The sequence below is a fragment of the Macaca thibetana genome, chromosome 9 (genome assembly GCF_024542745.1).
Source record: "Macaca thibetana thibetana isolate TM-01 chromosome 9, ASM2454274v1, whole genome shotgun sequence".
Classification (NCBI taxonomy): Eukaryota; Metazoa; Chordata; class Mammalia; order Primates; family Cercopithecidae; genus Macaca; species Macaca thibetana.
In genome coordinates, this window is record NC_065586.1 from 99586006 (window position 1) to 99612897 (window position 26892).

General features: G+C 54.2%; 4 protein-coding genes across 7 annotated transcripts in view; 1 reads left to right on the forward strand and 3 right to left on the reverse strand.

The window, feature by feature from the left end:
* The window catches only part of PDCD11 (programmed cell death 11), a 52902-nt gene extending 48427 nt beyond the window's left edge, over positions 1-4475 (forward strand). The window contains exons 31-36 of one of the 2 annotated variants that reach the window (XM_050804891.1): positions 17-166; positions 404-651; positions 1357-1525; positions 2084-2237; positions 2691-2856; positions 3558-4475. In XM_050804891.1, coding sequence (XP_050660848.1) covers positions 17-166; positions 404-651; positions 1357-1525; positions 2084-2237; positions 2691-2856; positions 3558-3729 — 1059 coding nt within the window. In that variant the 3' untranslated portion in view covers positions 3730-4475. Of the gene's footprint in view, positions 1-16; positions 167-400; positions 652-1356; positions 1526-2083; positions 2238-2690; positions 2857-3557 lie in introns of both variants that reach the window. The other variant, XM_050804890.1, reaches the window with a different exon arrangement.
* The window catches only part of ATP5MK (ATP synthase membrane subunit k), a 201510-nt gene that overhangs the window by 56059 nt on the left and 118559 nt on the right, over positions 1-26892 (reverse strand). The window lies entirely within an intron of this gene.
* Positions 4965-10464, reverse strand: CALHM2 (calcium homeostasis modulator family member 2). Of its 3 annotated transcripts, none has more exons than XM_050804919.1 (4): positions 10343-10464; positions 9278-9397; positions 7583-8295; positions 4965-5740 (listed from the first exon to the last, which is right to left on the reverse strand). In XM_050804919.1, exons 3-4 carry the CDS (start codon positions 8135-8137, stop codon positions 5324-5326), a joined length of 972 nt encoding a protein of 323 aa, XP_050660876.1. In that variant the 5' UTR covers positions 8138-8295; positions 9278-9397; positions 10343-10464; the 3' UTR covers positions 4965-5323. The 3 variants fall into 3 exon arrangements, with proteins under 3 accessions (XP_050660876.1, XP_050660878.1, XP_050660875.1); XM_050804921.1 differs by having other exon boundaries at positions 7583-8994; XM_050804918.1 differs by lacking the exon at positions 9278-9397.
* On the reverse strand, positions 12077-17568 carry CALHM1 (calcium homeostasis modulator 1). Its single transcript, XM_050804917.1, has 2 exons — positions 16877-17568; positions 12077-14429 (listed from the first exon to the last, which is right to left on the reverse strand). Exons 1-2 carry the CDS (start codon positions 17426-17428, stop codon positions 13944-13946), a joined length of 1038 nt encoding a protein of 345 aa, XP_050660874.1. The 5' UTR covers positions 17429-17568; the 3' UTR covers positions 12077-13943.

The following is a 26892-nucleotide window of genomic DNA, read 5'->3' on the forward strand; positions in this document are numbered from 1 at the left end:
CTCTGTGTTCCTCCAGGAGAAGCAAACCAAGCCCGCAGAAGTGCCTCGGCTGCAGCTGTCCTCAGGCTTCGCTTGGAATGTGGGACTAGACTCTCTGACCCCGGCCTTGCCACCTCTAGCAGAGAGCTCAGACAGCGAGGAGGATGAGAAGCCACACCAAGCCATGGTGCTGTATTTTGCAGGGCATGTCCTTTTTGCAGGGACCCCTTGGTGTCAGTCTCTTGTGCTCTGTTCCTAGGCTGGGTGTCTTCCTGGGTGGGTAGGGGAGGGGGCAGCGGCCATTCCCAGGCCAGGGGGAGACTATAGAGCCCTGGGCTGCCCAGCCAGCTCGTGGCTTCCACCACAGCCCTCCCCTAGGCCTTGAGGAGCAGATGATTCACTGTGTTTCTGCCTTCCATAGCAGAAAAAGAAAAGCAAGAAAGAAAGGGAGTTGGAGAAGCAGAAGGCAGAGAAGGAGCTGTCCCGCATTGAGGAGGCGCTGATGGATCCTGGGCGGCAGCCAGAGTCTGCGGATGATTTTGACCGACTAGTGCTCAGCTCCCCCAACAGCTCCATTCTGTGGCTGCAGTACATGGCTTTCCACCTGCAGGCCACGGAGATCGAGAAGGCCCGTGCCGTGGCCGAGAGGGCCCTTAAGACCATCTCCTTCAGGTCTCATCTTTGCCCCAGGGAACACTGTGTCTCCGCACGTTCTGGGCTGGGCGGTGTCTCAGTCTGTGGGGTAGTTCCTCCTAGGCAGGCCAGCAGCGTTTTGGGTGGCTGCCACCAGGGGCCCATGGGTCCCCAGGCTTTCTGCCATAGGTGTGGCCATCTGTGAAACAGATCCACTCATTTATATTTTATAGTCCTCTTCTCTGAAACTGCTAAGGTTAACCTTCACAAGAGTCTGTACACTTATATGAGGGAACCAGTTTGAGCAGAAGCACAGTAAGAAGAGCTCACTACATACCTGGGGGAGATCCCTGTAGGTGGTTTTCCAAACAGAGAGGGAGTTTTTGAGGTCTGATGAAGAGGGAAGGCAGTCCTTTGCTTCATCCTCTTAGTTTGAAGAGAGAATCAGATCCAGGACACTGCGTCCAGCCCAAACCTCAGGCCTGTTTGGGATCTGGTGGGCATCCTTTCCAGGAATGGAGGCAGAATCCAGGAGAGCCTCAGACCCAGCCATTGGGGTGGGAGCAGGGGTTCCTAATACTGTGGGAGCTGTGGTGGGGACACAGCCTTTTAAGAGTCTGCATTTGGGGTGGGATCTGAGGACACAGAGCCTGGGAGGGGGAGATGGTTCCTGGGTCTCCCTGGATGGGGTGGGAGGCTCACTGGTCTTTTGTGGAGCTCATGTGCTGACTGCTCTCCCTCCAGAGAGGAGCAGGAGAAGCTGAACGTGTGGGTGGCTCTGCTGAACCTGGAGAACATGTATGGCTCTCAGGAGTCCCTGACCAAGGTCTTCGAGCGAGCCGTGCAGTACAATGAGCCTCTCAAAGTCTTTCTCCACCTGGCTGACATCTACGCCAAGTCAGAGAAATTCCAGGTAGGAGGCTGGGCCACACATGAACTCCTGGGAGTCCCAGGGGCCACAGTCTCAGGGAAGAGCCCCTGGGGTTCTGGGTCCAGTCCTGCTCTGGGCTTGCCACCGAACATCGGGGCCCCAATTTCCCCATCTTCCAAGTAAGAGAAGTCATTTCCCTCACCTCTTCTTCAGGCCTGCGGGGTCAAGGTGAGGGAGTGGCTTTGGAAGCGAAGGGGCAGTGGACCCCTGGTGTGTCTGCCTTGGGCTGCTGGCAGGGCACCACAGACAGAAGGGGACGTCCCGGCCCAGCATCCGCTCTGGCGTCTCTCCCTCCCGCTTGTCATTCTCATGTTCTCCTAGGCTAGGACCGCCCTCCTGTGGGTGTGGATCAGCAGGGACTCCCCTGTGCACTGTGCCCTTCTCTGAGCCTCCCTCCCGCTCCTCTCAGGTCTGTAGCATTAGGCCTTGAGTGTGTGTCTGGGAGCCCCAAGTCTAGCTTCTTGTGAGTGTTGCTGCTCGTCTGTCTTGTCCCCTCTGTAATATCACACTCTCCTTAGCATGCCTTGTCTTTTCCCACAGGAAGCTGGTGAACTCTACAACCGGATGCTGAAGCGTTTCCGGCAGGAGAAAGCTGTGTGGATCAAATACGGTGCCTTCCTTCTGCGGAGGAGCCAGGCTGGGGCCAGTCACCGCGTGCTGCAGCGAGCCCTGGAGTGCCTGCCCAGCAAGGAGCGTGAGTGCTCATTCCCAGCTCCTAAGCCCATGAGCACTCCAAGATCGGAGTAGGGATTGGCCCTGGCATTGCTTATTCTAAGTCAGGAGAGCCTTATGAGGGCTTTCTTCTTGCCTGTCGATTCTGTGCCCCTGAGCATAACAGTGCATGTTACATTTCAAATGCCAGGCTCCAAAAGATGGAGGAACAAAATGCAGTTAGCACTAGTTCTGTTGCCCTTGGGATCCCCCACCTCTTCTGTGCCCAGAGAGTGGTGTATCTGCAGTGCCCATCTGTGTATTTGGCCCCAAACCCACCCCACCTTCCTTTTGGGGCTTTGTCCCTCTTGTCACAGCCTGGGTCTTGGGACCCAAGAGCAGGGAGGCAGGCTCATGCTGACCCTGCGGAACACGGTGTTGTGGTGAGGCGGGCTGTCTGCTTTTGGGTCTCTGAGCCGTCATCCTCTCCCTGCAGATGTGGATGTCATTGCCAAGTTTGCCCAGCTTGAGTTTCAGCTGGGGGATGCAGAGCGAGCCAAAGCCATTTTTGAGAACATGCTGAGCACCTACCCAAAGCGCACAGATGTCTGGTCAGTCTACATTGACATGACCATCAAGCACGGCAGCCAGAAGGCCGTCCGGTGAGTGGGGCAGCCGGCCAAGGCCGAGTTCCTCAGGGGAGGGCGTGGTAGGCACTGGTCCCACAGCAGCTCTCAGCATCCCAGCCCTCTTACTTGATCTAGAAAACCAGCTTGACGTGATGCCTTAGGCCCAGTGACATTCACTTCTTCAACTTTTCTTTCTGCCTCAAAGGCCGGCATTGGTAGGAGGTAGCCTGGTCAAGAGACTCGAGTTTCTCTCATAATTAACTGTTCCTGGCTCTCATTGTAGACCACTTTCACAGTCATTCTCTTGCTTTTGACCCCAGCATCTCCACAAGACAGGGAGGGTTTAGAGATGAGTAGACTGAGGTCCAAAAAACAGGTGCCTCCCCCAAGCCCTTCAGTGAGCTGAGCTATTCTCCTAGAAAAGCTCATTATGTATGTGTCTCACTGTTGTGTCCCCCATCCCAGTAGCTTTGTCCTGATCACTGTGTGGCTTTAGGCAGGGAAGTCCCTTACTTCTGGGTGTCCGTCTGCTCATCTGGAAGATGAGGGTGATAGTACCTCTCCCTAGGGCATCATGGGAATTCATCATGGATTAATAAGGATAATGGTAGAAGTGGGAGTCTTGGATGGGAGAGGGTCCTGGTTCCAGGGCTGAGAGCAAGTGGGTGAGTGCTCGCCAGGAAGCATGTGGCCTGGTACTGAGAGGCAAATGCCGCTCTGCTTTTCCTCAACAGGGACATCTTTGAGCGGGTCATTCATCTGAGCTTGGCCCCCAAGAGAATGAAGTTCTTCTTCAAGCGCTACCTGGACTACGAGAAGCAGCATGGCACAGAGAAGGATGTGCAGGCAGTCAAGGCCAAGGCCCTGGAGTATGTGGAGGCCAAGAGCTCAGTGCTGGAGGACTAGTGGCAGGCCGGCTCCGCCGGACACTGTCAGCAGTGGGCCAGCCCGGCTCCATCTCGAGTGCCTGGGCACTTGGAAGACCGTTGCTTCAGGACGCTATTTAAATGCTGCTTTTTCTGCAGCACCCTTGGGGGAATCCTGTCAGGATGAAAAGGAATTTGAGATTGTTTTTAATTCCTCTTTGCTTGCTTTATTTTCAGTACCAACTTGTTATCTTTTTCCTTATCTGAGGCCGCTTGGGGATTGCAGGCAGCAGGCCCCTGGATTCCCAGAAAAGCTGAGGGTCCCTCTTCCAGGGGAGTCCTCTGGGGAGCAAGAGTGGAGGGGCTACTCCCGAGGGTCTTGTGGTCAGGATCCTGCTTTGTCCCTGGCAGGCTGTCAGTCCAGCCAGAGGGGGTCAGTAGGCTCCAGGGTGTGGCCCTCCCCTCCTATCTTGGAGTCTCTGGGTGTTCCTTCAGCCTCAGCCCCACTGGTACCTTCTGCCCTTTAGTGGAGGCTGTGAGTCTGGGACAGGAGGACATATTCAGAGCCCAGAGGAGAAAATGGAGAAACCTGGGCTGCTGAGGAAAGCCACGGGTGTTGGCGTGAACTGATGATATCTCATGCCACGCCCACCATGGCCACATTACCTAACCTCTCCATATCTGGGCTATTCAAGGTCTTGGAGGCCAGCACAGAACCAGCTAGTTGTTGAAGCCAGTTCTTTTTTGGCTTGGTCCTGAGGGAATTAAAAGTTTTCTCTGGCAGAGCTTTAAGTGTCTTGAGAGCTTTTCCGTGGGAAATGACTGAGTCATATGCCAGGAAGCCAGACAGGGCCAAGGGAGAGCATCCAAAGGTTTTAGAGGTGGTGGGGGTGGCGGGCAGGGATGGGAGGAAGGAGAAGCTGGGGCTGGCCTGCTTCTTGGGCATGAGCACTAGGTTACAAGAGCTAGTTCTGGTCCTGCCCACTGAGCACGGAATCTTCTGACTCGTGAAATTTCAGACTGTGTTTCCTTCTGAGATAGGCCAGGCTTCATCTGTTCCCCACACCAAATCAGATAATGGAACCCAACTGCAAAGAGATCATCAGCCCCAGGGCCTTCCCCTGTGTTGAACCCCTGGCACTCCCTGCACCGCTGCCACCCTGTGGGCCATTTTAGTCCTGCCCCCTTCCCTAACACGGCATAGGATTTGGGCCTGGCCCCATGACCACCAGCCTGCTGTGGCATGCCCATTCAATCACGCAGACACCAGACTACTCCTTTTAGTAAGAAAAGCTTTATCAAAAATTTAAATATATAAAATAAGGCCAGAGGCTGCACTGGAGGCCGCTTCCCAGTGGTGCACTGCTGCGTTAGGCACATCTTTGCAGCTAGACACGTTAACTGCGCAAAGTACCATAAAGGAGCCCACTGGTGAGCTTCACTGTCACCTGGCCCTGCTGGCTGGGGCTTCCATTGTCTACTGGGTCTCTCCACACCACAGATTGCCTTGTGGTCCTTTCCCCTGGCCAAAACGGTTTTTAAAAAATCCTCTTCTGATAACGGATGTGAGCAAGCAGTGGGGTTCAGTTTGGGACCAAGTAGTGCCATTTACAAAGAGCATGAGAAGCAGCTCCTTAGGAGGCGAGCAGGGCCATCTCCACGTTGTCAGGGGCCGCGCCGTTGCCTGCCAGACCCTGGGCCCACTTGTGCAGGCGGCTGTAGAGTGGGAGGCCCTGGTTCTCACGGTACAAGTAGACACCGGTGATGGCATTCCACTGTGGCCGCGGCTGCGTGCCTTCCACTGGGAAGTTGGCAACCAGCTCCTCATCATCCTTGTTGAGCGCCACGAAGCCAAAGAAGCGGCGCACATTGTTGGCAGCCAGCACCCGAGAGTGCACCTCGGCCGTGCGCTGGAACAGCTGGTCCTCATTGGCGCGGTACTGCGCCCAGTAGGCCTCCTGGCGGTAGCTGAGTGGTGAGCAGTAATGCTTGAGGCATTTGGTCAGGAACACCAGGATGGCCACCACGCCAATGAGCAACCACCCAAAGAGCTGGCCAGAGAATGGGCACAGTTCAGGAGGGGCAAGGAACTGCCTGAGCCCTACCCCCCAGAGCAAATGGAGAAGGAGCAAGTTCCGCTTGTATAAGGGAAGCAGGTCCTTGTGGCTGTGATTCCATCGCTTGCTTACCCCCTTTAATTCAAGCTGTAGTTGCTCTTAGACTTAGCCTGTTTTCTGCTGCCACCCCTGCTACCTTAAGAGCACCTCCTTCCCCTGCCATCATCTCATGCCATCAAAACCCAGCTCAACCTGCCAGGCTCAGCTCAGATGCCTCCTCTGGGAAGCCTTCAAAGGCCCCTCTGGGAGCACGTGTGCCTTCCCTGAATCCCCCATGGCCTGGTTCCTTTCATCACCATCTGCCTTGTTTGGAGGTCACACATGCTTGTCTGAAACACTTGGAGGGCAAGGACAGGCAAGGTCATCCTTATTTCACCATTTGTTCCTGTACAGAGACCTGGGGGCATTTGATCAGCATCAAATAAGTATCATTTCTTTGTCTACCATCTTCCAGCTCTGGTGCTGTCTCCAACCTTTTCTCTCTTTATGTTTCTTTTTCTTTTTTTTTTTTTTTTTTTTTGAGATGGAGTCTTGCTTTGTTGCCCAGGCTGCAGTACAGTGGCGTGATCTCGGCTCACTGCAGCCGCCACCTCCCAGGTTCGAGCAATTCTCCTGCCTCAGCCCCCCAAGTAACTGAGATTACAGGTGCCTGCCACCACGCCTGGCTAATTTTTCCATTTTTAGTAGAGACAGGGTTTTACCATATTGGTCAGGCTGGTCTCGAACTCCTGACCTCCAGTGGTTCACTCGCCTTGGCCTCCCAAAGTGCTGGGATTACAGGTGTGAGCCACTGTGCCTGGCCTCTGTTTATATCTTATTTACCCAGAGAAGAAACCTTTTAGAAAACCTGTGCTCCCTTGAGGTCAGGAGTTTGAGACCAGCCTGGCCAACATGGCTAAACCCCGTCTCTACTAAAAATACAAAAATTAGCCGGGCATGGTGGCTGCGTGCCTGTAATCCCAGCTACTCGGAAGGCTGAGGCAGAATTGCTTGAACCCGGAAGACGGAGGTTGTGGTGAGCTGAGATCGCACCACTGCTCTCTAGCCTGGCGACAACAATGAGACTCCATCTCAAAAAAAAAAAAAAAAAAAAAGAAAAGAAATCTGTTCTCCTTCCTATCTCTCCCTCACCCCCTGCTTCTCTAAGTTGACCCTTGCAGCTGAGATTTTCTGCTACTCCCCAGTTCTCTTCCCTTGCCTTCTGTCCCTTGACCAACCTCCTCTCCTTCAGAGCCCAGCTAAGGCTCAGGACAGCAACTGCATCTCCTGACTCAACACTCCATCCTGACCCAAGGGACTCCCCTTAAGTCAGCAACACTTGAGGCTGACTCAGTGCTTGGACTGGGCCCTTCCTGGGATAGGAATGTGTTCATCTCCAGAGCCAGCCACACTCCACTGTCAAGGGCCCATCACAGATGTTTCTGGGGTGGCTTGCGGGGGTCCACGCTCAATCTGGCTGGGGTAAGGGGCTTATCTGTGATTGGAATTAAGGCCCAGACTGAGCCAGAAGAATGTTCCTTTAATGTTTAAAACTAATTTGGTCATATACAAGTGAGATTTACAGTAAAAAAAAAAAAAAAAAATTGATTAAACTCTTATTTGTGTCTGGAAATAGCCCTTGCCCCACCACGCACCTGTTAACCAGCCCTGATACCTAGTGCTTTCCCACAGACCTCAGCCCCTGAGGACCAACTCCAGTTTCAGCACTAGGCCATCCCCGGACCTCCCACCAGCCACCATTAGGGAAGAGGACCTTCCCTTTGCACAGCTCCTTACCTGGGACTCATACCTGAGCCTGCGGCTGACCTCCTCCCGGAAGTCTGACAGGTTGTCAGGGTTCTCCTTGCAGGGGAACCTGGCCAGGATTTCGGTAGCGTGGGCTGATGGGAAGTGCTCTTCCCTGGCCGTGAGTGAGGAAGGGTCCACGAACTCGCTGAGAGCACAGACATAAGCCTCACCACGCAGCAGGGAGATGACAGACCAGGTGACAGGGGCCACAGCCGCACGGCCCAGGATGGAGCTTAGGAGGAGGAAGGTGGGGGCAGCAGAGCAGTTCTTGGTCCTCCGGTGCTGGCATTCGGCCACAAGGTTCCAGGTGTGGTTGTTGAGGATGACACCAATGATAAAGAGCACCAGGGCGGGCACGCCAATGGCCGCCAGCCCGTACAGGTAGTTCCGGGCCGGCGAGCAGGGGCAGTGGAAGGCCACCACAGAGAACAGCTCCTGGCTGCCCACCGTGCCCAGTGCCACTAGCCCGTTAAAAATCATCACATCCTTGCTCTTGAAGAAGAGTGACAGGAAGCGGAAGTTCTCTGCGATCAGGGCTGCCATGGTGACGGTCGTGGCGGGGTGGATTGCAGGAGAGGAGGCAGGAGGAGACGGGATTGACAGTTGCTGGTGGTACTAGGAAGGGGCGCAGGCTGGGAGACGCCGGACGGCAGGGTGTGGTTGTGCTATTTTATCCCCAACTGTGGTTGACCTGGTGTTTCCTGTGGAGCAGATGACTGATAAGTGTTTCCCTCTGAAAACCGGGAGTTGAAGAAGACGCTAGTGTGGCCAGGCTGGGGAGAAAGGAAGGAGTACAGGGCCCTGGGAAGTGACAGATGCCACTGTTCATTGAGTTTCTCCAGGGCACTTGGCACCCGTCATTTCCCATCCTCACAGTCCCACGTCGAGCTGTGTGCCCGCCGTGCCCTAAGAAAGTGAAGGCTTCCCGAGGACGAGTGACTCGCCAAGGTCACAGATGAGAGGCAGACTGAGATTCAAGCTTGGCTGACCTGCCTCAAATGCTTAGGTTCTTTCTGCCACCATGAGCTTCTCTTGGGGTAGGGCTTGGGGGTGGCCCATGGTGCTAGTGCATGTGTGGCACTGACTGGCTTTCCCTGTGGGAATCCAGGTGGCACACATTAGCGGAGGGGCCACGGACTCCTTGGATCCACGGCGTGTCCTCAGGGCCTCAGCCTTGAGGGTGTAAAAGCTAGAGTGAGTGTCCGGGTGGATAAGGGACTTGGACAGGATCCTGCCGTGTGGGCTGGGGTGGGCATGGCAAGACGCCAGAATCCCTGAAGTTCGCAAGGACCTTATCTTTTTGGAGACCTCAGGGTCTGATCACGCTTCATGACTTTTCTCTGGGCCTCAGTTTCCTCATCGGTGAAAAGAGAATAAATCGTCCTGACCCTTGCTCTTTCCTAGGGATGTTGGAGGGAAAGGAAAGAATAAAAGATGCCTGATTGTGCTCTGTGTGAAACTCTCCATCTCTCCCACCCTATCTTTTCTTTGGGGTGGGGGATGATTCTCCTGCCTGCAAAGCTCAGGGAACTGAGACCTGAAGAGGATAAAGTGCCTTGCTGAGGCCAAACAAATACAGAGGTGCCCCAGCAGGACCTCTAACCACAACCTAAGGAGACTTGGGAAGTGGACAAGGGTGATTCTGTGCTAAGTGAACCCTCTTTTTTTCTGTCTCCTACTGACCTTGCCGTGTCCATCCGCGAGTGTCCCGAAGAACCTCCTCTTCTGCAGCCGTGACCCCCTCTCCTATCCAGCAGCCTCCCAGCAGCCCTGCTCCACCCCGCCTGCCAGCAACAGGAAGCCCTGGTAAGAGCAAAGGCTCAGCGGTGCCACCAGCTCATCTGGAGATTATTCTGCCTTGGTCTGGGCTGCAGCGACGCTGGCAACCTGCCGGGAAGTGGCCATGGCCTCGGGCAACAGCGAAGTTTAGCCCAGCTCCCTTCCTAGCCTCCACCCACACAAGCCTGAGAGACAGGCCAGGGTGTGGCCCCATATCCTCCCCATCTGGAGGGTGAAAAACAAAACTCCCCAGGTCAGAGGAAGCCAGGGAGTAGAGGGATGGGGTGAACGGCAGACAGGCAGGGACCTGGCCCTGTTCCCTTCCATGCTTCATGGAGGGATCACCCCTTCTAGATCAGCCCTTCCGTCCCTGCCAAGGAAGGCTGCCAGATGGGATCAGGCAGAGCCATGTGGCCACGTGGGCTCCAAGAAAAGGAGAAGCTGGAGGAGGAGGACCAGGAGCAACAACAGGAGGAAGAGGAGGAGGAGGAGTCTGATTCTTCCCCCACTTCACAGCCTGGAGCTTCCAGTCTAACTTCCTGGGAAAGGCAGTTTGCATCACTGCTGGGGATGAATGGGTTAAAGTCAGTCCCCTCTGCCCCATCCTTTTCCCTTCTTGGCTTCTAGGCTTCTAATTAGCTCCCTGTGGAGGCTCTGGGTTCATAAACTGGCTCAAACTGGGGTACAAGATACCTGCACAGGGTGGGTGGTGAGCAGAGGATGAGTCAGGTCGTCCTGTGAGACCACTGCCCCCAGACCAAGGATGGGTCACATCCAGACCCCTAGTGGGACCTCCTCCAACATCAGTGACGACAGGAGACTGGCGGCTTGGGGAGGGGAGGACCGCTCCCTGTTCAACTGGGTGGAGGGAACCTCAGCTAGGGGCCTCTCTCCCTCTGGGCAGCGTGGGACCGGCTCCACCATGCTCCCCTGACAGCTGGCACACCCCAGGGAGGGCCTCTTCCTTACCTGGGGCCAGCTGTGGGCACTTGTGGCCATGGCCTAGGCGGGGCTGGACTCTCCAAGTGGCCTCCGGGAGGAAGGCGCAGGGCAGCGGCAGCCTCCGCCACTCCCTCCTGCTTTTCTTCTGCACGGGGGCCTGGGGCTGGTGGCGGCTTCAGACTAATCTAACTCCAGAAAAGAGAGAAGAAAACAGTGGGATGGAGTCTGCGCGCCAGTGAGTGGAAAAACAGCCTCCCGGCGCCACCAGGCAGAGGAGGGCGGGCCCCGAGGGCGGGCGGCGCGAGAGGAGAGGAGCCCAGAGGAAGTTGAGGTGCCTGTTCTGCAGCTGCAGCGCGTCCCAGCGACCCGCTGCTCGCGCTCCCTGGGCGGTGCTGGCTCTCCGCCCTCGGCCCAGACCCGGACCCGGCCGGGCTCCACACCAGTGGGACCAGTCGGGAGGGCCACGTGGGGGTGTGGAGGCACTGGGGAGATCTGACCTAGACCTCCCCCCATGACAGTTTCAAGAGCACCGCACGTACTTGACCTCCGCGGGGCAGAAGCTACCGAAGGAGACCCCGCAAGGGTCAAGGGAGGGTGCCGTCAGACCCGCGCTGAGCCCTGCAGGATGCTCAGGGCCAGGGCCCCACCCTCTTCTGGCCCTTCTCCCTCAGAGCGGTCGGATCATTGACTGGACAAACCATCCCCAGTGCTGGCTCTTTGACCCATAGTCAGCTAACTCCCCGGGACCTGCTTCGGATCCCTGGAGGGCTGAGGGTTGAATTCAGGAACCTAGAGATTCTCTGGGGCCTGCAGGCAGAGCTTCAACTGGTGGGTGGAAGTTACAAGGAGGCAGGTTTCTGAAGGAAGCCCTTGGTACTAATCGGAGCTGCCCAGCCTGTATCCAAAAGTGGTCAAGATGCGGGCTGAAGCGTCACGGGTCAGGAATGCTGCAGAGGAGAGTCTATGGACAAGCTAGATGACCCTTAGCATGGAGGGAGAGGACCCCCAACACCTGTCAGCTCTGCAGTGCACGTGGTTCCATCATGGTGGAGCTGCTGAGTGACCCACTGGCCTCCCTAAGCTGGGCTTAACCATATGTAGGAAGGAAAGAAAAGGTACTGGGGTTTGCTTGCTTGTTTATTTGCTTGTTTCAGATCCCAGCATGTGCTAAACACAGTCCCAGATCCTTCCCTAAAAGTTATCTTCCTTTATCCTCACCACAATCCTGAAAAGCAGGTCTTTAAAAAAAATTTTTTTTTTATTTTAAAAAAGGCCGGGCGCGGTGGCTCAAGCCTGTAATCCCAGCACTTTGGGAGGCCGAGACGGGCGGATCACGAGGTCAGGAGATCGAGACCATCCTGGCTAACACGGTGAAACCCCGTCTCTACTAAAAAATACAAAAAAACTAGCCGGACGAGGTGGCGGGCGCCTGTAGTCCCAGCTACTTGGGAGGCTGAGGCAGGAGAATGGCTTGAACCCGGGAGGCGGAGCTTGCAGTGAGCTGAGATCCGGCCACTGCATTCCAGCCTGGGCGACAGAGCGAGACTCCGTCTCAAAAAAAAAAAAAAAAAAGTTATAAATCTGACCTAGACCTTCCCCCCATGACAGTTTCAAGAGCACCCCACATACTTGACCCTTGCGGGGCAAAAGCTACAGAAGGAGACCCCGCAAGGGTCAGGGGAGGGTGCCATCAGACCTGCGCTGAGCCCGGGTCTGAAAAAGAAGACTTTTTCTTCTTCTTCTCCTTCTTCTTCTTCTTCTTCTTCTTCTTCTTCTTCTTCTTCTTCTTATTATTATTATTATTATTATTATTATTATATAGAGTCAGAGTCTTGCTATGTTGCCCAGGCTGGTCTCCAACTCCCAGTCTCAAGTGATCCTCCCTCCTTGGCCTCCCAAGTGCTGGGATTACAGGCATGACCCACCACGCCTGGCCAAGCAGGTCTTCTAATATCCATTTTATAGACAGACACACTGAGGCTTAGAGTGGCTGGGTGACTTGCCACAAGTCCTACAGTGCTGGTATTTGAACCCACGTGTGCCTGACCCAAAGCTTTGCTGTCCTTCACATTCGTACCTCCTGATACCTCCGGGCCTTCTCTTCACACTGGAAGCGCCCTCGTCCACCAAGATGCACCTTGTTTTTGCTCATCCTAATCCTCCCTGACTTTAGGGCCCAGACCAACTCCTACCTCCTGGAAGGGCCCTCCCAGCCCACCTTGGCCCATGAAGATCTGAGCAGCTCCTCCCAAAGAATTAAGAGGAGGGAAACTGGACCCCAGAAGTGGGAATAGAGGGAAGGATGGATAAAAAAGGATGGAATCATGCCAAGATCAAAATCAATTCTTAGATGCTTGGGACTTATGTCTCAGAGCTGAGGGCGGTGCTGAGAAACCTATCTGTACCTCTGTTTCTTCCTCCTCAACAAGATGGAAGCTTGAGTATTTGTGTTACTGTCTCTCATCCCTGCCCAGGGGAGGAGGACGGAAGTCCCTGGGTTCAGAAATCAACAAATACATTAGCCACCCTGTGCTGGGTGCCTACCATGTGCCATGTGCTTTTACACATAGCAACCCCATGATGGGGGCGGGTGGGGCTCATCCTCATTGTATAGATGAAGAAACTAAGGCACAGGCATTGATGCAGCTGGCCCAGGGACAGTGTTTGTGAGTGGTAGAGACAGCATTTGACCCAATTCTGTCTCAATCTGGAATCTGAGCTGCTTTCTGTTTAATGCTGCTGTCCTCCCCGCTCATCCCACCTGGGCTACAGCCTCGGAACTCCTCTTAGCCTCTTAGAACTTCATCCCCAAGAGGTGGGTCTTTAAGAAAAATGGAGAGACTTCTGTGTCTAACTTCTCAAGCCTTGGGGATGGTCTGATTTCCCCCTGAGACCTGGATGTGAGGGGGGTATTAGGGTGGTTTTCAAAGACCCCTCTACAGGAGGACTTTTGTGCTTGGTGCTGAATAAACACTCAGTCCACCGGGACAATTGTCACGTGACCCCCATGGTGACCACACACTCTGGCCTCTTCCATGTGAACCTAGCTTCTGACATCTTGTCTCATCGCCTGTCACCCCAGGTGTGTCACCCCAGGTGGGCTATGTGTCATGTCCTTATGGACCCACCCCGGCCCACACAGTCTCACCTAGGACATACTTGCCCAAATCAGAGGGCTCCCACTTCATGAGACGCTGGGATGATTCCCACTCCCCGAGCCCTGAGCGCAAAGGAAGAGAGGCCCTGAAAAGCCACAGAAGAGAATGAACCAGGGGCAGGGATGTCTGTCAAACCTGGGAGGAGACGGTGAACATCAGCCTGGGAAGGGATGGGCAGAGGGGAGCCATCGGTCCCTGTACCCGCCATGACAGTTCCGACCCCTTTAGACTAATACTGCTCATGGGCCCACTGCCCTAGGGCCATCCAGGGCAGTGTCACAGTTGAAGGTATCAAATCCTCTTGCAGTTCCAAATGTCCTGCCTCCGATGGGCAGGCGAGTGCTAGGGAGTGTGGATCTGCCTAGGGGACTACTGCCCAGTACTGAAACCCCTCATTTTTCCACCTGGTTTGGGGGTGGGAGGGGCTGTGGGCTCAGATCCCCATTCCTGCCTCTTCAGCAGACCACGCCTCATACTTTGCTAAAGTAGGTGGCCACCTCCTTGCGCGGAGGCCGGGGCCCGCCCCCAGCCCAGCCGTTGCCCATCAGCGGTGGCTCCTCCCTGCCCAGCTGCAGAGGTGGTTTGCATTTGTGCCAGCTTGTGAGTAGCCTGTTCATGGTGCCTTGATCCGTGATGCCACGCAGCTTCTCCCTTTCCTCCTCCGCACCATCGGGGGGTGTGGGGGCAGCTGCGGAAGCAGGGGCCGTGGCCAGTGTCCCGTGGGTGTGACCCAGCTCCAGGTCATGGTTCATGGCCTCGAAGAACTGCTGGATGCAGACCTTGGCGAAGGCCTTGGCGTGCTCCGTGCACGTCTCGTCGAAGAGCTTGCGCTCGATGTCGATATAGTGGGACCAGTACTTGCTCTTGAGGAAGGCGACCTGCGTGAAGCAGGGCCGCACAGAGCGCACCACGAATGCCAGCAGTGTGGTCAGCAGCACAAAAGACCAGCCCAGCGCCTGTGGGGAGACGAGAGAGAGTCACGGGGCACTGTCCTTGGGCCTCTGAGCCTGTTCAGACTCCCAAAGCACTCTCTATGCCAGCACTTCTAGCTCAAAGAGCACAAATTGGGCAAGTGAGCTTGCCTCTTGGCCTCCATTTCCTCATCTGTAAAACGGGCATAGAAATTGGAATAATGGAGATAGGTGCACCTCATGGAAAGAAGATCATGTGGGTAAAGCACCTGCCATGCTGGCGGGGCACCCACAGGGTCCAGGAGTTATGTGGGCAGACCCTGGAGTTAGGCTGCTTGGTTTGAATGTTGTCTCCACTACTTACTAGTTGACCAGGAGCAAAGCACTCAACTTCTCCGTGCCTCAGTTTCCACACCTATAAAATGCAGCTGGTGGTAGCACCTATCTCAGAGTGTTGTGAGGACTGAATGTGATAAGCTTAGCTCAGTGCCTGGTACCCAGTGCTCAGTGACTATTAACCATTACTGTTGTGCCAATAGGCCCTCACTTACTGTGCCTCTTCTTTCAGGAAGCCTTCCTTGATCTCACCAGGCCATAGTGGCCCATTTTCCTCTGAGTCCTGAACCTCTCCTTTGGCTCCTGGTATTGTCACCAAAGACAAGCGAGCACCTCCTCTGTGTCGGTTCCAAGCTGGGCCTTCAGGGGTCATGGAGGCAAATCAGGCAAGAACTCAAACTCTGCGCTGAAGAGCACCCTGCACTTGGTTCCACTCTGCTCTGTCAGCTCACTGCAGGGCACGGGGCAGGACGCTCCCCAGCCCACGCTTCAGGGTCAGGCCCCAGCCGCACAGAGAAGCATTTGGGCAGATCAGGACTGGGGCTGAGGGCAAGCCCAGATGCCTATCATGGGGCTGGGCAAGTCATGACAGAGCAGACAGGGTGGGGAGCCACTGAGCGTGTGTACAGGCTGGGGGCACCCCAGGCTGTTCCAGGAGTACATGCGGGCTGGATCTTCTGGATTTCCAACTTGAAAATCTGATTTTTATGTGAAAAATTCTGATTTTTATTTTAATTTTATATACTTTGTTGTTTTGTTTTGTTTTGTTTTGTTTTGAGACAGGTCTTGCTCTGTTACCCAGGCCAGAGTGCAGTGGCACAATTACAGTTCACTGCAGCCTTGACCTCCCAGGCTCAAGCAATCCTCCCACTTCAGCTTCCTGAGTAGCTGGGACTACAGGCATGTGCCACCAAGCCTGGCTAATGTTTTTCTTTTTTTTTGGAGACAGGATCTCACTATATTCCCCAGGCTGGTCTTGAACTCCTGGGCTCTAGCGATCTTCTTGCCTTGGCCTCCCAAAGTGCTGGGATTACAGACATGAGCCACATCGTACCTGGCCCATTCTGGTTTTCAGAACATGCCAACGAATTCTAAAGTTGGATCTAGAATTCAGTCTCTGAAGGCCAAATGAAACGTGTATAGGCCAGGCAGCCTGCACCCTCTGGGGCCCACTCAGCTTATGATGTGGTGGCTTAAAGGTCAGGTGGAGGGACAGCTGCCAAGGCCTTGAGGCTGGGGATGATGGGATGAGTGCCCACAGGAGAGGAGGCACAGGTTTGGGAGGAGAGGGAAGTAGAGTTCAGTCTGGATGCTCAGAGCGTGACATTCACCAGGGCCATCTGGGTGGTGATGGAGGCCTCCCAGGAGAGAGGCCCCTGCTACAGCGGGAAGCCAGGAGTGTCTGGACTTGCCAGGGTAGAGTGTGCACGTTTCTCCAGCCCTTGCAGGGCAGGCTGGTCCCAGCCCCTCGCCCTGACAGCACCTGGTCTGCCAGCTGTGGGGGTGGGCTGCCTGGGTGGTCCTCCCCACACAGCACTGACTGGGTTGGAGAAGGCCATAGAGGCTTGGATGGGTGAGCGTGGAGGGGCAGAGGATGTGGGAGCAGGGCTGGGGAGGACCCTCGCTCTGGTTGACCCGTCAATGGGCTCTCCAACCTGTCTTTCCGTCACATCCCAACAGGGCCTCTCTCTCATCCACGCACCCCCTTCCAGGACACCCTGGTCCTTAGCTCCCACTCCCCAGCAGGGACGCACCAGATGGGGGCATTTGCCAGGGAAATGTACCCAAATGGCTTAGCCACCCACTGGCCTCACCACTGCCGAGGCCCGGAAGAGGGAAAGGATGCAAATTCCTCCAGCTTCCAAGCTCAGAGATCAGGATGGGGATGCAGGTCCACTCTGGGGACCTCAGGACAGGGGTCAGGCCCACTCACCAGAAGCCTCTGGACAGAGAGAGCCAAAGCACGTTCTCCGGATGGCCCTGGGCTGAGGGCACACGCATGGCTGTGCCTTCAGCCTCAGTTGGGAAGATGCCCCCCACACCTCGGAGCTCCACCTGAGCAGAGGCCCCATTTTGAGAGGTAGGGGGATAGGGCCCTCCCAGAGGGACCTTGATCTGCCAGTGAGACCCAGCCTGAGGCCACGCGGCCCCCTCACCTGGGAGATGCAGCGGAGGTAGCGCACAGCCACCTCTCGGGCCAGCAGCCAGTCGCCATCGTAGATCTCAGGGCAGGGCACCCGGGCCAGCAGGCGGGCGAGCTCAGGGGCAGGTAGACCGGGTGCCAGGCTGCCATTGCCCAGTGCGGTCACTGGCACGGCAGTGCAGAAGGCACAGAGGAAGCATTTGCCGTCGAGCAGTGTGACGGCCACCCAGACGACGGGCGCGATGAGGGCGCGCTGGGCCATGGAGCAGAACATGTAGCGCAACACAGCGGGGTCCTTGGCCCGGCGGCCCGGCGGCCGCTTCCACTCTTCGGCCAGCATGGACACGTTGTTGTTCATGACCAGGCCAAGCAGGAAGAGCACCAGGGGTGGCGCCAGCAGGATGCCCGCGCTATAGGCCGCATTGTAGCCCGGCAGGCAGGGGCAGTTAAAGTCAAAGGCCGAGTACATCTGGGCACTGGCCAGGGCCATGATGCCGCAGATGCCGTTCATGAAGGACTCCTGGTTGGACTGCAGGAACTGGAAGATCATCCGGAACTTGTCCATCGTGCCCCCTGCGGGGCCTGGCCTCTTCTTCCCAACTCACCGCTGCCTCCGAGAGGGCCCCTGCTGCCCACCCTGCCCACTGGGTGCCCACCTCATGACTCAGGCGCTCCTGGCTGGGACCAGCAGAGCTCAGAGCAGAGGCTGAGGTCACTGTCGCTTTGAGGAATCTTTAGTCAGGTGCTGGCCGGGAGGGTGCAGATTGACCAATCCTGTGCGTTCAGCCAGGATTGTGCCCCTCCCTCCTGGGCTTCTCTCTCTCTGCAGCCGCCTCCACCTCCAGCACTAGCACCTGCTAGGGACCAGCTTTCTGTGGGTGTGGGAGGGAGGGAGGGAGAGGTGGGAGAGGGCAGGCTCAGACACAGGCTGGGAAGACACTGTCTCCAGCAGGGCTGCAGTTTGGAGAGTCCAGGGCTGCTGCAGGGGCCAGAGCTCCCGGACCTTGTCTTCTGAGCTCCTAGGAAGCTCATTGCCCTCCTTCTGCCCTTCCCACTGGGGGTCTCCTCCATGCTGTATCAGAATCCCAGAGGGCTCCTCTGTCAGTTCCCCGATGACAGTGTGGTGCTGTGGTGGCGGTGGCTGCAGTGAGGGTGCTGCTGGTGGTCATGGGGATATTGGTCACAGAGGGGATGGCAGTGGTGGTTGGGGGGATTGTGCTAATGTGGACATGGCGTAGAATGGAACGTCCTGGATTTGCTGGCAGAAGACTTGGATTTGACAGGTTGCCTGGGCAGGGGCTGTGGCCTGTGAATGTGTTGCAGGGGTCCTTATGTTGGCCTGCCTGTGTATCTGCGGGTGTGCCTGTGTGTTTGTGGGCTGTGGATGGCAAACCCTTTCCTGGCTCCACCTCTGACCTCTACTTCCCCAATCAAAAAATAAAGGGGTCTGCATGCTGACAGCAAGGGGGTGAAAAAATTAAATGGGTGGGGTGATGGGGTTTCATGCCTGGAGTTTGGGCCTCAAGAGTGCCTGCAGAAACCTGGCCAGCCCTCCTTCACAGACACATCAAAGAGGAGGAGCTGAGTGTGCTCGCTCTGATGCCCAGGGCTCTCCCTGACCTCCCAAGGGCAGGTCAGATCCAGCTCCAGCGGGATGTCTCCTGTCTGGGAAAAGGAGTGGGGTCTGGGGCTGAGACAGAGCCTGGCCAGGACATCTCCATGGGGCCCACAGATCTGTGCCTCCCCATGTGTATGCCCACGCGTGAGCTCACTGTGCCTTTGGGCCTCTGCATCTGTGTGCCAGTGTGTGTGTGTGTGTGTGATCACGTTAGTGGTCTTTGTGTCTGAGGGTCTCTGTATCACTGACCAGAACCAGCAGTGACCCAGGCTTGCCCTGGGTGGAGCCCTATGCCAGGCACTTACAAGCATTGCCTGTGTAACCTTCGTACAATCCCATGGGACAGGTACTACCATCCCCATTTTACAGAGGTGGGGACTGAGGCTTGGAGAGGTTAAGTTATCAGCTGAGAGTTACCCAGCTGGTAGGTGGAGGAGTGGGATTGGAACCCAGGCTAGCCCTCTCGTGGGAGTGGGAGTGGGGGGTGGAGGAGGGGTCAGGAAATGTTTTTTGGCCTTTCTCTTCTGGGCGAATCAGGTTCCTGTTCTGCTGGTCTGGGTGGAGATGCTGGATTGTCACCAATAGGATACAGTGGGGAAGGATGTTGCTCCCCTTGCTGTCAGGCTGGGCTTGGGGCAGTTGGAGCCCCCAGGCTGGGAGCCTCTGGAAGACCCTCGCAGAGGCTCCCCATGGAACACCATAGGTGGATGGCAGGATGAGGGAGGTCCAGTGATAGAGGTGACCTACCCTGCACATCTGCAGTGTTCGTATGCGTGTGAGCTGATGCCAGAGCTGGGGTGGGCTTGGGGTGGTCCAGGAAACCAGGAGGGGTGGTTTCAGGGGGCTACCTGGAATTCTGTCTTGTATATTGCACATAGCTCCCTGCTTGTAGATAACGTGCCTTTCTAGTAGCTCCCACACTGCCTGCTCTAACCACATATACACATTCTGCAAATTCTAAGTGCAGTGTTATTTTAAAATACTTGAGGCTGGGCACAGTGGCTCACACCTGTAATCCCATCACTTTTGGGAGGCCAAGGTGGGAGGATCACTTGAACCCAGGAGTTTGAGGCTGCAGTGAGCCATGATCACAACACTGCATTCCAGTCTGGATGACAGAGCAAGACCCGTCTCTAAATAATAATAACAATAATAAATACTCAATATAAGACAGTTTGATTAGATTATCAATCAATTGTTCTCATTATCATAAGAATTTTGGTTGCAGGGTGGGCACTGTGGCTCACAGCTGTAATCCCAACACTTTGGGAGGCCAACGAGGGAGGATTGCTTGAGCCCAGGAGTTTAAGACCAGCCTGGTGGCCGGGCGCGGTGGCTCAAGCCTGTAATCCCAGCACTTTGGGAGGCCGAGACGGGCGGATCACGAGGTCAGGAGATCGAGACCATCCTGGCTAACACAATGAAACCCCGTCTCTACTAACAAAATATAAAAAACTAGCCGGGCGAGGTGGCGGGCGCCTGTAGTCCCAGCTACTCGGGAGGCTGAGGCAGGAGAATGGCGGGAACCCGGGAGGCGGAGCTTGCAGTGAGCTGAGATCCAGCCACTGCACTCCAGACTGGGTGACAGAGCGAGACTCGGCCTCAAAAAAAAAAAAAAAAAAAAAAAAAAAAAGACCAGCCTGGGCAACATAGAGAGACCCAGTCTCTATGCCCGAAAAAAAAAAAATATTACAGTTGTCATTGAAAGTAGAGCGAGGGTTAGTTTTTTTTCTGAGACAGGGTCTCACTCTGTCTCCCAGCCTGCTGTGCAGTGGCATGATCTCAGCTCACTGCAACCTCTACACCTCTACCTCCCAGACTCGAGCCATCCTCCCACTTCAGGCTCCGAGCAGCTGGGACTATAGGTGTGCATCACCATGCCCGGCTGATTTTTATATTTTTTCCTTATCTCAAAAAAAAACAAAAAAAAAAGATCACCTACTTGGGCTAAGTTTTTTTGTGGGTGGTGTTTATCCAACATTTGAAGAAATCATCATTAAAGAGCCTTCATGAGGCCGGGCGTGGTGGCTCATACCCGTAATCCCAGCACTTTGGAAGGCCGAGGTAGGTGGAGCACAAAGTTAGGAGATCGAGACCATCCTGGCTAACACGGTGAAACCCCATCTCTACTAAAAATACAAAAACTTAGCCGGGCGTGATGGCGGGCGCCTGTAGTCCCAGCTACTCAGGAGTCTGAGGCAGAAGAATCACTTGAACCCAGGAGGCAGAGGTTGCAGTGAGCCGAGATCGCGCCATTGTACTCCAGCCTGGGTGACAGAGCGAGACTCCATCTCAAAAAAAAAAAAAAAAGGCCGGGCGCGGTGGCTCAAGCCTGTAATCCCAGCACTTTGGGAGGCCGAGGCGGGTGGATCACGAGGTCAGGAGATCGAGACTATCCTGGCTAACATGGTGAAACCCCGTCTCTACTAAAAATACAAAAAACTAGCCGGGTGTGTGGTGGCGGGCGCCTGTAGTCTCAGCTACTTGGGAGGCTGAGGCGGGAGAATGGCGTGAACCTGGGAGGCGGAGCTTGCAGTGAGCCGAGATCACGCCACTGCACTCCAGCCTGGGAGACACAGCTAGACTCCGTCTCAAAAACAAACAAACAAACAAACAAACAAACAAAAAAAGAGCCTTCATGAGCCGGGCATGGTGGCTTACGCCTAAAATCCTAGCACTTTGAGACACTGAGATGGGCGGATCACTTGAGATCAGGAGTTCCAGACCAGCCTGGCCAACATGGTGAAACCCCGTCTCTACTAAAAATACAAAAATGGCCGGGTGCGATGGCTCACACCTGTAATCCCAACACTTTGGGAGGCCGAGGCGGGTGTATCACCTGAGGTCAGAAGTTCGAGACCAGCCTGGCCAACATGGTGAAACCCCATCTCTACTAAAAATATAAAAATTAGCTGGGTGTGGTGGCGGGTACCTGTAATCCCAGCTACTTGGGAGACTGAGGCAGGAGAATCACTTGAACCTAGGAGACAGAGGTTGCAGTGAGCTGAGATCATGCCACTGCACCCCAGCCTGAGTGACAGCGCGAGACTCTGTCTCAAAAATATAAATAAATAAATAAAATAAAGAGCCTTGAATAGGAATTGCCTGCAGCATTTCATGCAAAAAAAACCCCTGATATTAAAAAGTGCTCACCAAAGCAAGCTCATTTCTCATTTTGAGAAGTTTAGGAGGTTTCATTTGGATGTTTTACACAAATCTTTCCTAATACTTTATATTTCATTTTTTTCCTATCATAATTATATAAGATAAAGAAACGTAATCTTTTTTTTTTTTCACCAGGTATCCTACGGACGTCTCCCAGTTCCCTCCCTGTGGCCCAGTGTTGTATATCAATGCCATCATGGATACACCTCCTTTGGGAGGTGATTAGGCCATGAGGGTGGAGCCCTGGTGAATGGGATTGGCGCCCTTATAGAAGGGACCCTGGACCCTGGACCTCTACCCTGCAAGGATACAGTGAGAAGGCAGAACCCAGCCTCCAGTACCCTCATCTCAGACTTCCAGCCTCCTGAACCATGAGAAATAAATGTTTGTTGTCTGTGGTATGTTTTGTTACTGTGGCCAAAGCTGTTGGACACAGGGACACCCCTGGGCTCCCGGGTACCACCCTTCCCTCACGCTGCTGCTCTCCTGGAACACGGTCGTGCCTCACTGCCCATCCAAAGCCACATCCAGGCCCCACCCACTCGCTCCTTGTTTCTTCCACTCGATGGTCAAGTTTTTCTCTTACCAAGAAGCCGGCCGGGTGTGGTGGCTCACTCTTGCAATCCCAGCACTTTGGGAGGCTGAAACGGGTGGATCATTTGAGGTCAGGAGCTTGAGACCAGCCTGACCAACACAGTGAAACTCCGTCTCTACTAAAAATACAAAAAATAAAAATAAAATTAGCAGGGTGTGGTGGTGTGTACCTGTAATCCCAGCTACTCAGGAGGCTGAGGCAGGAGAATCGCTTGGACCCAGGAGGCGGAAGTTGCAGTGAGCGGAGATCATACCACTGCACTCCAGCCTGGGTGACAGAGTGAGACTCCATCTCAAAAAACAACAAACAAACAAACAGAAGCCGTGTCACAGAGCTAAGAGCAACCCAACCAGTGACCTGGGTTCAAGTCTCAGCCCAGCCACACACTAGCCAGGGACCGTGGGCAAGTCATCTAACCTCTGGGCGCCGCAGCGTTCTCATCTGTGAAATGTGGAGGATGATAGCGCCTGCCTCCCGGGTGGTTGTGAGGATTCAATCAGCTGGGCAGGTCAAGAGTTTCGCAGTGCGCCAGGCACACAAGGAGTGGTCATGAACCATCCTTACAACACTGTAATAATAATAGTGATCATCTCCACACCTGAGCTTCAGTAGTGCATTTTCAAAATTTGTATTAGTATTCTATTACTGCTGTAACAAATGTCCACAAATACAGTGGCTTAAAACAACACGAATTTATTCTCTTGTAGTTCTGAGGTCAGGAGCCTATAATGGATCTTGGATGGCTAACATCAAGTGGCTGTCAGGCTGTGCCTTCTGGAAGCTCTAGAAGAGAATCCATTTCCTCGTATTCTCTACTGTGTAGAGGACACCCGCATTCCCTGGCTTGTGACATCACATTCCTCCAACCTCTGCTTCCCTCATCACAGCTCTTTCTCTGACTCTCACCCTCCTCCTATCTCTCTGTCTCTCTCTCTCTCTTTTTTTTTTTTTTTTGAGATGGAGTCACTCTGTCGCCCAGGCTGGAGTGCAGTGGTGCGATCTCAGCTTACTGCAACCTCCGACTCCTGGGTTCAAGCGATTCTCCTGTCTCATCCTCCAGAGTAGCTGGGACTACAGGCGTGCATCACCATGCCCGGCTAATTTTTGTATTTTTAGTAGAGACAGGGTTTCACCATGTTGGCCAGGCTGGTCTCGAACCCCTGACCTCAGGTGATCCTCCCCCCTCAGCCTCCCAAAGGGCTAGGATTATAGGCGTGAGGCACCATGCCGGGCCCTACCTCCCTCTTATAAGGGACCCACCTGGCTAATCCAGGATCATTTCCTCATCTCAGAATCCATAATTTAATCACATCTGCAAAGCCCCTTTTGCCATGGAAAGTAACATATTCACAGGTTCTGGACGTTAGGCGGTGGACTCTTGAGGGCTTATGGTTCTATTTAACTTCAGTAGGGGTCTTTGGTGGTGCACTTATCAGTGCTTAGTGTCTTCTCAATCTCTCCCCTATAACTCCCAGGTCACGACTAAATAAATAAAAAGCAGGATGTCACACACATTTTGGAGCATGGTGGCAAACTCAGCCATGGTCAACACTGGGATGTACACTCGCCTCCTGCTTCCTGGCCTTGGGGCTGTTGTCCAGGCACCCAGAGGGCACAGCTGGTGAGTGCCCTCTGGTTTGGAGGAGTTAGGGGTGTCATGAAAAGCAGCATGCAAAGGAGGCTCCTGGGGAGAGCGAGTGCCGTACTTTTAGGAAAATGCACAATTTGCGTAGGAGAGTGTGAGTGTGGGGTGCTCCAATGGGCGCTGCCCTCAACCAGAAGCTGTTGGAGCATCCAGAGATTGGGGCAGTGGAGGAGGCAGGAGCCAACAGCAAATGGGGCTGCCAAGGCATCTCAGGTGCTGGTAGGCTGGGTTATCAGAGGTATGAAGTCTCTGCCTAAGAAAGATAAAATGCTACATTCTCCACCAGCCAAACCCTATGGGGGTGTACGCTGTGGCAAAATGGTAGCACTCACCAAGTCATTCACGTGTTCCCTTATAATTCTCAGCCTCTGTGCCAGGGAGGCTTGGGCCTTGTGCCTGATTTCTGGTGCAGAATCTACCATCACCTCTTACCATCTTCCCACACTTCTCCGAGGGTGGCCCTGGATGTCAGGTGTAACAGACACCTCTGTGCCCCGCCCACTCCCCTCAGCCCTCACCACTATCTTCTTTTTTTTTTATTTTTTGATATGGAGTCTCGCTCTGTTGCCCAGGCTGGAGTGCAGTGTTGTGATCTCAGCTCACTGCATCCTCAGCTTCCTGGGTTCAAGCGATTCTCTTGTCTCAGCCTCTTGAGTATCTGGGACGACAGGTGCCCGCCACCACGCCCGGCTAATTTTTGTATTTTTAGTAGAGATGGGGTTTCACCATGTTGGCCAGGTTGGTCTCAAACTCTTTACCTCAAGGGATCTGCTCGCCTTGACCTCCCAAAGTGCTGGGATTACAGGCTTAAGCCATCACACCCGGCCTTTCACCACTATCTTCTTTTTTTTTTTTTTTTTGTTGAGACGGAGTCTCGCTCTGTCGCCCAGGCTGGAGTGCTGTGGCTGGATCTCAGCTCACTGCAAGCTCCGCCTTCCGGGTTTACGCCATTCTCCTGCCTCAGCCTCCCAAGCAGCTGGGACTACAGGCGCCCGCCACCTCGCCCGGCTAGTTTTTTTTGTATGTTTTTAGTAGAGACGGGGTTTCAATGTGTTTGCCAGGATGGTCTCGATCTCCTGACCTCGTGATCCGCCCATCTCGGCCTCCCAAAGTGCTGGGATTACAGGCTTGAGCCACCGCGCCTGGCCTCTAAAGGCTGCTCACTAAAAACAGCTCAGACTGTCTGCCTGAGGGCTTTTTTTTCTGGCACTGGGTTTACATTTAGCCCAAGGAAACCTGGAGGTGCCCAACTAGTGCCCCAGCCAGTGACAGCCAGAGATTGGTGGAGACATGCCACCTCCTCCTTCCTGGGGAACGGTTACTCGTGTTGTGCTCTCCCCGAGCTCCCCAGTGGGATCGGGCTCTGGTTGCCCACGGTGGTAACTGGCTGGTGGCTCTACCCTTGGCTGGCTTTCTTCCCTCTCCAGTATCACTTCTGTTCCTTGCAGGGTTCCCTGGAAGCAACTTCCTTAAAAGCTATGTGCACTCATTTCTTTTTCTCAGGACCTGCTTCTGGGAAATACTATGGGTCTTTTTTATTTTTGTTTGTTTATTTAGAGACAGGTTCTTGCTCTGTCTCCCAGACTGGAGTGCAGTGGCACAATCATAGCTCACTGTAACCTTGAACTCCTGGACTCAAAAGATCATTAAGTCTCAGCCTCCAAAGTAGCTAGGACTACAGATGTGCACCACCACCATGCCTAGCTAGGGTTTTTTTTTTTTTTTTTTTTTTTTGTAATTTTTGTAGATATAGGGTCTTGCTGTGTTGCCCAGGCTGGTCTCAACTCCTGGCCTCAATGGATCCTCCCTTGCCTCGGCCCCCCACAAAGTGCTGGGGTTATAGGCGTGAGCCACTATACCCAGTCATATCATGTGTCTTTATGGTGGCATCACAAGATGGCAGTGTCAGCTGGGTCCCCAAGTGACTGTGGGGGGCAGATCCCCCTTCTTCAACCTCCCTTCCCTGTTTAACTATATCAGGTTTTGCTTGAGTGAGAAATACATCTTTATTGTGTTAAGCAACTGACACTTTTGTTTTATTTTTACTGTATTTTATTTTATTATTTATTTATTTATTTTTGAGACAGAGTTTTGCTCTCTTGCCCAGGCTGGAGTGCACAGGCACGATCATGGCTCACTGCAACCTCCACCTCCCAGGTTCAAGTGATTCTCCATCCAGGTAGCTGGGACTATAGGCATGCACCACCACCCCCAGCTAATATTTGTATTTTTAGTAGAGACGGGGTTTCACCATGTTGCCCAGGCTGGTCTCAAACTCATGACCTCAGGCGACCCGCCTGCCGCGGCCTCCCAAAGTGCTGGGATTACAGGCTGAGCCACCATGCCCAGCCTACTGTATTTTATTTTACATTCCCAGCCTAGCCTAATATAATGTTTTTGTGTGAGATTTTAAGCAAGACACCCGGAGTCCATTCTAACTCTGAAATACCTCTAATCTATCGATTCTCTCCATTTCCACCCCAATCCAAGCCCCTTCAGTTCTTGCCTGCCTTCTGCAATTCTATCAAGACACTCCCAGGCTGTGGCCAGGGGGATCTTTTAAAAGTGAACATCTGACAAATTACTATTTAATTCCCTCCAATGTTTTAAGTCCAAAATCCTTAACAGGGCCTGTATGACCGTGCCTGTATGACTGTGTGACAGCTGGTGCCAGGGCCACTCTCCTCCCGATGCCTCCTCCCCAGCTGACCAGTTTGCTTTCAGTTTCTCAAACAGGACAAACCCCTTCCCATCTCAGGCCTTTGCACAGGTTCTGCACATTCCGGCAATACTTCTCCCCCTATTATCACCAGAGAATATTCCTGTGAATCCTTAAGGTCTCAGTGTAATGATTGTATTGGGGCTCAGATAAACAATACCCTGAAATGAAGGTCTCAGAAGCAAACGACTCTTTCTGACCTTCACCTGTGCCCCTGTCTCTGGCCCCTCATTCTCCTCCAAGGTTAGCCATAGAAACCAGACTCCCTCTTCCCCAGGGTGGGTCAT

Coding starts and splice junctions, on each gene's coding strand:
- CALHM2 (XM_050804918.1), bottom strand. CDS start 8,137: ATGGCAGCCCTGATCGCAGAGAACTTCCGCTTCCTGTCACTCTTCTTC. Junction 5,741..7,582: donor GGCTCAGGTATGAGTCCCAG/GTAAGGAGCTGT, acceptor TTCTCTGGCCAG/CTCTTTGGGTGGTTGCTCAT.
- CALHM1 (XM_050804917.1), bottom strand. CDS start 17,428: ATGGACAAGTTCCGGATGATCTTCCAGTTCCTGCAGTCCAACCAGGAG. Junction 14,430..16,876: donor ACCTCCGCTGCATCTCCCAG/GTGAGGGGGCCG, acceptor GTCTCCCCACAG/GCGCTGGGCTGGTCTTTTGT.